The sequence below is a fragment of the Colias philodice genome, chromosome 17, assembly GCF_061535455.1.
Source record: "Colias philodice isolate Cphi_HAF_F1 chromosome 17, ilColPhil1 Martin Lab GWU primary, whole genome shotgun sequence".
Taxonomy (NCBI): domain Eukaryota; kingdom Metazoa; phylum Arthropoda; class Insecta; order Lepidoptera; family Pieridae; genus Colias; species Colias philodice.
In genome coordinates this window covers 2788129-2798967 of record NC_143102.1, presented here as the reverse complement: position 1 = coordinate 2798967, position 10839 = coordinate 2788129, and the positions used below count along the sequence as shown (strand labels likewise).

At 37.8% G+C, this 10839-nt stretch overlaps 1 protein-coding gene across 1 annotated transcript; it reads right to left on the bottom strand.

Moving 5' to 3' along the window:
* Positions 1-8563: 8563 nt before the first annotated feature.
* Positions 8564-9596, bottom strand: BORCS6 (BLOC-1 related complex subunit 6). Its single transcript, XM_089706024.1, has one exon. The coding sequence runs from the start codon at positions 9388-9390 to the stop codon at positions 8659-8661; it is 732 nt and encodes a 243-aa protein (XP_089562150.1). The 5' UTR covers positions 9391-9596; the 3' UTR covers positions 8564-8658.
* Positions 9597-10839: the final 1243 nt, after the last annotated feature.

The following is a 10839-nucleotide window of genomic DNA, read 5'->3' as shown; positions in this document are numbered from 1 at the left end:
CGGACAACTCTCGTGTGCGGCCGGAGCGGGGCGCGGGGTGAAGGGCGCGTAGTCCCGTTATGCGCTCGCTCAGCTGGCCGCCACACTACTCCCCCGCCGAGACCGATGCCACAGCTAAGGTCGATAGTAGTTGGGGAAGCGAACCACTCGTCCACTTCTAGTCTTGAACGGTAGTGATTTGCTGTTCTCATCGTGTTGTGGTTCTTCCTGTAATTTAGTAAGCAAATAAGCAGGTTTAAGCCTATCTATGGTTACATGCGAAAGCTTGCCTCCCACGTCAATTTTAAATGTTTTTTCTCCTCTTTCAATCACTTTGTGCGGGCCAGAATAAGGTGATTCTAATGATTTTTTAATGGGGCCTTTGCGAAGGAAAACATAGTCAGCAATTTGTAAGCTCTTAGGTATGAAAAAGGTTTTGCTGGTATGCCAGTGCGCTGGTTTTGGTGCGAGATTATGAAAATGATTGCGTAGGCGGGATGCAAAATCTGTTAGATCAGTACTATGAGCTTTAGGAGCGAGAAACTCACCGGGAAGGCGCAGTGGCTCCCCGTACACTAGCTCAGCTGCAGATGACTCAATGTCTTCCTTCCAAGCGCTGCGAATGCCAAGTAAAACAAGTGGAAGTACCTCAGACCATTGATCATTTTTATGGCACATGATAGCTGTCTTAAGCTGCCGATGAAAACGCTCCACCATGCCGTTGCATGCCGGGTGATACGCCGTCGTAGGGCGATGAACTGCACCCAACAGTGAAGAAATGCTACGAAACAAATCAGATTCAAACTGTCTTCCTCTGTCAGTAGTGATCTTCTCTGGACATCCGTATCTCGCCACCCAACCAGAGAGAAAAGCACGGGCACACGTCTCGGCTTGTATGTCTGGTAAAGGAACTGCCTCAGGCCAACGCGTGAATCTATCGATGATCGTGAGACAATATCTGTAACCAGAAGAATAAGGTAATGGTCCTACAATGTCCATGTGGACATGCGAAAAACGTTGAGAAGGTGTAGAAAATTGAGAGAAAGGTGAAATTGTATGACGAATGACTTTGTTGCGCTGGCAATCTGTGCAAGCTCGCGCCAAGCGTCGACAATCTTTTTTAATTCCAGGCCAAACAAATCGTTGCGTAATCAACTTAATGCTCGCCTTAGCACCAGGATGGCTTAAACCATGTAAATTATTAAAAACTTGTTCGCGAAAGGCCTTAGTAACAAACGGTCTTGGATTTTGCATAGACACGTCACAGTAGATGAAATGAGATGAATTTGGTAATTTTACTTTTACTAGTTTAAGAGATGAATTGTTATTTAAAAGTTCTTGCAGCTCAATATCTGTACCTTGAGCGCGTGCAAGCTCCTCAAAATTTATAGAGTCTGCGATTTCCTCTATTCTGGACATAGCGTCGGCTACCATATTCTCAGACCCGGTCACGTACCTGATATCTGTAGTAAATTGAGAAATAAAATCTAAATATCTAAATTGTCGAGGTGAACATTTATCTCGATTAGTTTTGAACATGAATGTCAGCGGCTTATGATCTGTGTACACAGTAAAGTTTCTGGCCTCCAGCATATGTCGAAAATATCGTATAGCTTCATAAATGGCTAACAGTTCTCGATCATACGGACTATATTTTACCTGAGACGGCTTAAGTTTGCGTGAGAAAAACGCTAGCGGTTGCCAGTCATCATTTACCCGTTGTTGGAGCACAGCACCGACTGCGATGTCAGAGGCATCTGTGTGAATTGCAAAATCACAGTCGGACCTAGGATGAGCTAATAAGGTTGCTCTCGCAAGAGACGACTTACAGGCATTGAAGGAGTCCAGCATGACATCAGACATCTCGATAGGTTGGTTATTTTTCTTTTTAGATCCTGAGAGTGCCAGGCTGAGAGGACCTTGAATAGAAGATGCATCTGGAATGAAACGCCTATAAAAATTATACATTCCTAGAAATCGGCGGAGTTCTCTTACACTCTTCGGAACTGGATAATCTACGACAGCTTGAACCTTTTCTTCAACAGGACTAATTCCAGCTGATGTAACTTTGTGACCTAAGAAGGTTATACTAGGTAAACCAAACTCACATTTACTTGAATTAATAAGCATGCCGTAGTCTGAAAGTCTCTTAAATAATTGATCCAGGTGTTCCAGGTGCTCATCGTAATCTGCGGAAAAGACCAAAATATCATCGACATACCCATAACAAAAGGATAGTCCTTTGAGCATTTCATCAACAAAACGTTGAAAGGTCTGAGCTGCGTTGCGAAGGCCAAACGTCATATAATAAAACTCGAATAATCCGAATGGTGTAGTAATGGCGGTCTTTGGTATATCGCTCTTGAAAACTGGTATTTGGTTAAATGCTCTTACCATGTCGATTTTAGAAAATATAGTGTTTCCAGCAATTAAATGTGTAAAGTCCTGAATATGTCTGATGGGGTAGCGGTCTGGCAAAGTTCTTGCATTTAAAGCTCTGTAGTCGCCGCAGGGTCTCCAGCCGTTGTCTTTCTTAGGAGCTAAATGTAATGGAGATGACCAAGAACTGTCTGACCTGCGTGCCACGCCTGATTGCAGCATGTCCTCAAATTCTTTTTGTGCTATCTGAAGGCGATCCGGTGGCAGCCTGCGTGGTCGTGAGGAAACGGGTGGACCTGGTGTAGTTCGAATATAATGAACGGTATTATGTTTCACCTCCTTATGTGTACCAGCCGGGCGTGTTATGTCTGGATATTTGCGTAAAAGCTGATGGTAAATAGAATCTCCAGAAATTACCTTAATTGAACCATAGTCGCTGTCAGTTGGAATCTCAATTGACGCTGTGACCTGGAGTGACGTCAACCCATCAATAAGTCGCTGCTGGCGGCAATCTACCAACAGATTATAAAAAGAAAGAAAATCAACGCCAATTATCGGCTTATTAATATCTGCAACTACAAATCGCCATTTAAAATCACGCCGCAAACCTAAATTAATATTTATCTGCACCCAGCCATATGTAGGTATCACAGTGCCGTTGGCCGCGAACAGCTGATAGTCAGTCTTCTCTCGATATTGCCTGAGCGCTCTGCGTGGATAAACACACAAATCAGAACCTGTATCGACAAGAAATTTTATTTTACTTATTTTATCAATAACAAAAAGGCGGCCTGGCGAAACATTGCAGTCGGTTGCCGCTAGTTCCGGCTGCACATGTTGTTTTCCGACGACAAATTAAATTTGCATGGTTTAATGCATTTATGCGCTCGCTTGCCAAATCTATGATGATACCAACAAAAATCGAAATTTCTAGATTTAGATCTTGACCTGTTACGGTTAGTTCTTATTCGAGATGGGGTACGTGACCTTGATCTGTGGAAATTACCTTTTAGTGAAGCTACTTCTTTTGTTAAATTTTCTAATTGCTTACTTAATTCTGAAATTTCATTATTATTCAAATTATTATTTAAAGTGCAAACTTGTTGGGTAGGGTGTACAATATCATGAACAGAATCTGCTAAATCGGCAATCGCTTCTAAACTGAGACTTTTTTGTGAAGCTATTATTGTTTGAATATTTAATGGTAACCGACCTGTCCATAAAGTCCTGAGAAATTCGTCCGGAACAGCTGGCCCCGCCAAATTCTGTAGATGACGAAGAAACTGTGACGGTTTTCTGTCCCCTAATTCCTCTTGAGCCAAAAGTTGTTGTATTCGTCTTTCCTGTGACGCCGTTAGCCGTTTTATTAATTCTGTTTTAAGTTTATTATATTTATTCTCAGCTGGAGGATTTTTTATTATATCCTTGACTTCCTGGGCAAACCTTTGTTCTAATTGCGACGAAATGTGGTAAAACTTCGTCGTATCAGACGTTATTCCAGCTAAAAAGAATTGTCCTTCAACCTGCGCGAACCACAAAGCAGGGTCATCCGCCCAAAATGGCGGCAGCCGCACGCCGACTTTATTCAATTCCAAATCCGATCGGTCTTCTTTTTCCATTATAAAACGTTTTTTGAAGTCGGGGTCACCAATGTGGGATGCTTGAGGAGCGTTTAAATAAAAATCTCAAAACATCCACGAAGATGCGTTTATTCGCACGTTACAATAAATTCAATAGGATAGAAAAACTGAGCGCACATCCGTCGTCTAAAGCTGGTCGCCACGGAGTGAAGGCTCGCGAGTCGCGAAGCGTAGCGGACAACTCTCGTGTGCGGCCGGAGCGGGGCGCGGGGTGAAGGGCGCGTAGTCCCGTTATGCGCTCGCTCAGCTGGCCGCCACAATTGTATGATAAATAAGTTAATTTACCTTATTTTCTCAATCATCTATGTTTTATCTAACCGTAATCATTGAAATGAAATCATAATCAGCTTAGTTTTTAGAAAAAATGCAAAATATAACTTCCATAGTGTTGTGCAATTATCGATACTTGAGTAGGAACGAAGTACTTCATTGATAATGACTGCTTTAGGTTAGGAGAAAAAAAAGGTATTTAAGTCATCGAGATATATGTATAGAGGGGTTATTCCAAACAAAAACATTGCGCGCGGCCGATGTGGTGGGGTACGTGTGGAACGAGCGAGGCGTGGCTTCAAGTTCAAAGATTAAGCAATGCGTGCAGATGCGACACATTGTGCAATCTGTTTACTCGGTACTATCTGGTGGTACTGATACTAGGGAATTAATAAAACGATGATTTTATATTAAACTATGTATTTTAATTTCCTTTAAATAATATCAATTTAGTAAGCTTTTGTCGTTTTGTGTAGTAATCAATAGTTTTATCAGTTTTTGCTTCATGATGTAATCGAATTTTGGAGTATTGGTTTATAATAGCCCTAATTAAATGGATACGATGATTCAATGTTGATGGCGTTTACGTATAAGAAACTCACATTTTGAAAAATCTCACGTGAGATTCGAGGATGGGGGAGGGGTTGAATAAATTCTCACGACATCTCACCAGGGGGGGAGGGAGGTGCAGAAAATTTTAAAAAACACCTTACGTAATTTATGGATGCCCCCTTACTCGATCACAATTTTTGTAACTTTACTATAAACGGAACTACATTTAAAAATATACTTTATTTATTGAGTTATAAGGTTGCTTCCATTCTGTTTATTTACATTCTCAAAAACATCAATCGCCGCAGAGGTGGCTTGCGACAAAGGCGGCTTGTGTCAAAGGCCTCGGCGATATCATTTAAGAACATAATATTATGTACTTACTTTAGGCAAACTTGTAATAAGATCTATTTTACTTTCTTATTAGTCCATTTGACAAGGATATTGAGTAAGATACCTATTGGAATAATTTTATTATTATGTATGTAGTATGTACTAATTAAATCCGCGAATAAAAAAAATTTTTAGTCGTGAATATAGAAATTGGGTCGCATTTTTTTAATCCGCGAATAGTGAAAACACGAATAAAGGAAGCGCGATTAAAGAACTTTTACTGTATTAGTTTCTGTGAATGTTGTGTTTATTTGTAATTGTTGTGCATAATAATTTATAAATCCTATTGGAACAACTGTTGATTAACCTTTTTTTAATAAATAAAAATAGGTAAATAAAGAAATATTACTTAATATAACCTACCGTTTTACTTTGCGTAGTCGGGTAAAAGTATAAATATTTAGGTACTACACCATGGTAATCTTTCCTAGTAGATATTGTATATACATAGTTAAAAAAATCCAGTTACATTTTTTTAACAGACTCATCGATAGTGTCACGTCTGTGCTGTTAGTCTATGAAAAATGGCGCGAAACGCAGAACGCGTGGTGATTTTTCGCAAAATGATAACAATATTAGTAAAATGCATGACTTACTCATAATAAGGAAACTTACTGGTGAAAAGTCACTCCTCGGGCTTTGTTTGTATTATGGGAACTGTTAAAACAATATCTAAGCAAACACGAAGGCATTTTGAACAGAGCAATAACACGTGTTGACGCGGCAAGCGGGGAGCACAGTCCGACACAGACTAAAGAGACTTGTGATTCTTACCTCTAGCTCGTGTTAAAGAGAGTGTAGTAGCGATCGCCTCTCTAGTACGTAGTACATTCTATCTCGATGATTTAAGTATGGATTTTATTGTTATTTGCAGGTTTCTGGCTTGAGAACAATTAAAAGATGTTTGAGTTAAAGCTATAGCACAGGAAAAATTGGAAGCCTTCAAAACATTCTCGGCCTTGTTCAAATCATTTCGAATCAGACGGGAAGAAAAGTAAAGTGCTTTGCAGAGATGCTGTGCCACAAGTTTAATGTGGCATCTATTTTAAATAATAAATATTGTAATTTGGTAATTAAGTATCGAAATAAAATGTTGTTAAAAAAATAAATGTTTATTGCACGCCTCATAAGCGAAGCGTTGAGGTGGGTACTACTGTCGCTTCGCGCAAAACATCTGATTTTTCAAACTTAAAATGTCTTTATGTATCATACATTGCACTTGTAAGATAATACATACACACACATATTAAGAAAAAACACTATTTTTAACGTTCATGATATTTTTGATGTCATTTTTGTTATTTAAACTAGTTAAAAAACAGTTTAAAAAAGTTCTGTCTTGGACGTCCGTGTGTCTGTATGTGCGGATCCTTTTTCTTGTTAACACGATAGCGACCGAAATACTTTACTAATCGAATCTTTTTTTTTCTCTTACGCTTGAGTATGCTCAGGAATAGAACCCTTTCATTTTTCAGGGTCTGATTCGATGTGGTTTAATTGTTATTAAATAAACAAAAATAATAATTAATAAATAATTATTAAAAAAAAATTATGAGGCGTGCACTTTTGGATTTTCCAAACTATTTGTTTTATTTGAAGCAATTTATTTTAAACTTGTACCAATTTTTTCCTGTGGGAATGAGTTATTTTCCTGTGGTAAATTGTAGCTTATATGTTATTCTGATGTTTAAACTATATAATTGTAAAGTTCCATAAAAACTCATTCAGTAGTTTTTACGTGAAAGAGTATCAAAATATGTCCATTCTTATATATTTTTGCTTTTATAATATTAGTAGGATACGACTATTGATTTGTAAAAAGATCAACTAGGTGGAAGTCAGATTCGCGCACGAAGGGTTCCGTATAATTCTATGAATGAATCTATGAAAACAGGAAAAAATACGTACCTTTTTACGAAACCATAAAAACAACCTAAACCGAAATACCTAATAATATTTTTTTATAAATACCACTACCATACAATGCAAGGCAGTCAATACGCATCGTAAATGAATAATTCCAAATTAAACGAATCTTAAAATTTGAAATTACCTATCCATAATTCAAAATTAAACGTATCTTAAATTATCTTCAAGCAATTTTATAACTTAATTTTTTTATTTATCGATATTTTAGTATTCGATAAAGTAAAGGCAAGCACTACCTTTTTAGAACAAAAAGTAGCTACATGTGGATTTGAATGCCAAGCAGATAACAGTGTGTTGTCTCTTTCTATCGCATTAATTAGGGTATTGAATAAAAGAGAGCCACTATATAAGAAACGTTCAATTAATTGTTACTTCTCCAGGCTTGTTAATTGCTCCGAGGCCGTTATTTTGTGACAGTCACAGATTAATAAGTAATAAACAATAACAATGCGAAAGTAACTCTGTCTGTCTGTCTGTAAGGCGCTGACTCCACGAGCGAGAGAATCGCGACGAGTCCGCCCTTATATCGTCGGATAATCTCCACGAACGAGCGATAATTCCGCCGCGTATCGTCGCGAGTCGTAACGGAATCGCAGCGTTTCCGCGGCGACTCGTAACGGTATCGCCACGTTTCCTTGAAGAGAAATACGAGAAGACCAGAGGCAACGCTGAAATGCCGCTGCGTTTGACAGCGCGTCCGCTGCGCGATCGTCGAGAGCGCGCGGCGGGCCCGTTGCTAGTCGCGGCGGGCTAGCGACGATGTAATGACGTTTCGCACGCTCATTGCCACTCGTCGCATCGCGGCGATAATATCGCCGTGTGGAGACGGTTCCATAGAGAGTGTATAGAAATGCGTGGCACGACGATAATATCGCCGCGATTCTCTCGCTCGTGGAGTCAGCGCCTTACTCAATCACGTCTAAACTACTGAACCAATTTTTATGAAATTTGGTATGGAGATATTTAGATACCCGAGAAAGGACATAGGCTACTTTTTATCCCGGGAAAATGACGCAATCCCGGAAATCCCACGGGATAGGAAACTATGCGGGTTTTTCTTTGACTGCGCGGGCGAAGCCGCGGGTGGAAACCTAGTTAATAATATGTGAGTTGTTTTATTTTTCAGATTTCAATTTATAAAATAATAACAATTATTTCACTTGTTTATATTTTTAAAACATTTTTTCTTCATTAACTGTAGTACCACGTAGATTTACCTACGGGCAAAATCAATTTTATTTCTATACCTAGGTACCTTAAATTATACACTGATACTTTATCCTACATTGTCGCCCAGTATTTAGGTATGTTGCATGATTTTCAGATGGAATGAGAATGAGAATTTTATATTTTCCAAAAAGCAAAAATGAGGCTAAACTATTTATTAATTTAAAGAAATAAAAAGAATGATATATTTATTAAACTATTACATTAATAGCTTTCACACAGTTTTAATACAAATAAGCTATAATACACTCCCATAAATGTTCATTACAAAGTATAATAATTTAAACAATTAAAAATAACTTTCAAATATTTGTAATAATCTCTTGATTTCTGCTATTCTAGCTGCTTGCGCTTGAACAGGTATCATAGCTTGAGACACTTCTTCCCCTTTTGCTAGAATAGTGTACATACTTTTAATGTTATTGTCCATAGCATCACAAGTTTTCCCTACAGCATCCTTATATACCTCCATATTTTCAGCCGTCAATGAAGAATTGGAATGTAAAATACTGGATAAATTTTCTATAAGATTATCTACAGATTGCGCAATTTTTTGAGCTTCATGTTCCAAATCGTTCAAAACAGTAATATCTATCTGTCCAATTTGTGGTGCTAGTATCTGCCTGTACAATTTTCCTGATGGTGTACTTGAGCGTGATGCACTGGAACTACTAAATACTGGTGTTTCACCTTTTTTAGTTACTGGACTTGATAGTTTTATCTTAAATTCTAGATCGTCAGCCACATAATGAGTCATATCGCCCACATAACGAACATGGCCATCTAAGTCTAAGGGCATTTTTTCTTGCTTACGATTTTCTGATGGTAAATCGTATGGTCTGGAAGGACCAGGTGCTTTGATATCGCTATTCTGACCATTATCAGAATTAAATGAGATCTCACTGTATGATGCGGTCATTTTAGCAGAAATATCATCATCCCCATCTCCATTTTTATTTGGTTGATCTTCAACAATATCTTTATTATGTTCCGTTGGTGAAACCTCAGGAGTATCAGACATTTTTATGAATAATATTATATATTCTTTCACTTCTATGAATACCTTCAAGTACTTATAATTTACCGCGACAAATTCATCATCATTAGTTTTAATAAATGCAACTTGATCTAAACAATCGTTATATTATTTGCAAATAATTAGTGCATTTATTAATTTGTATATTTATTTTATTGATATAACAATGACAATTGACAGCTGACTGACTGCTGACCTCTGCTGACAAATGACAGCATAGATTATTTAAATACCACAGAGCAAGTAATATATTTATATACTAGAGCGAGGGGCGAGACCGCGAGAGCACGGCGAGAGGAAAAACTGTTGGCGGTGCGCTGCACGAGAGTAGCAGAATGAGATATTGGTGAACATCTAAAATCTATAAACTAAAATCGCCAGGTAGCTTCATATTATAGTTAGAAAACTGTGGTTAGAAAGAAAGAAAGGGCGTATTCAGAAAGAAAGCTTGAAACTTATAAGCGCTTTGGTTATAAAATTTGTTTTGGTCTGCTTCAACCTGCTTCCTTTGTGTAGAACGAACCAGCGTTGACAAGCGCCGATAAGCGCTTATAAGTTTCAAGCTTTCTTTCTGAATACGCCCAAATGTCCGACAGTCTGTCTGACAGCAACTTGCAAGCTTTAATTCCGCGTTTCCATCTGCAAGACTTGCAAGTCGCTGTCAGACAGACTATTCAGATTTCAGACGTTTCTTGCGCTTGGGCCGCGTTTCCATCTGCAAGTAAACTTCTGCAAGAACTGTCTTTAGTATCTATTACTAGATAGCAGATTCATCTCGACAACTCTGTGATAAATTGTCTATTTTGAAAACATTGCATATTATTTTAATGCATTTATTTTTATAATATGTATTAGATTATACAATATTGCAGAAAATTTTTAAATGCAAATGGAAGTTTTATAATTAATTATAAGAATGACAAAGAAATATATATTTCGCTATTGAGAAAAGATGTGCAGAAAAAATTTAACTAACCTTAAATTTCTTTCTTTCTAAATTAGAAAAAATAATTGGGTATATGGTGGAAAGATGGTGGGCTGTGATGGTGGGTGTATGTACAGTCACGAGCAATAATATATGCCTAGGGGGCGATGTGCAAAAATATCTGTCACTAGAACTAATTCAATAATATCTATCTGCCCGTATACAGCAAAAATATCTGACGTTAGTAGGCAGCATAATAAAGTGGCATCAAAATTATGTGACGAAAATGTTACAGCAAATAATTGTGACAACCTCTCACGGCATAAATATGTGACATCAACTAGGAAGCAATAATATCTGACACAATTTCATATTTCTGTATTTTGCATAGATTCCTCATACAAATCAAAAATATGTGACATCAACTAGGTGGCAATAATATCTGACACAATTTCATATTTCTATATTTTGCATCGATTCCTCACAAAAAGCATAAATATGTGACATCA

Bases quoted from the DNA above. Each gene is read 5' to 3' on its own strand.
- BORCS6 (XM_089706024.1), bottom strand. From the start codon at position 9,390: ATGTCTGATACTCCTGAGGTTTCACCAACGGAACATAATAAAGATATT.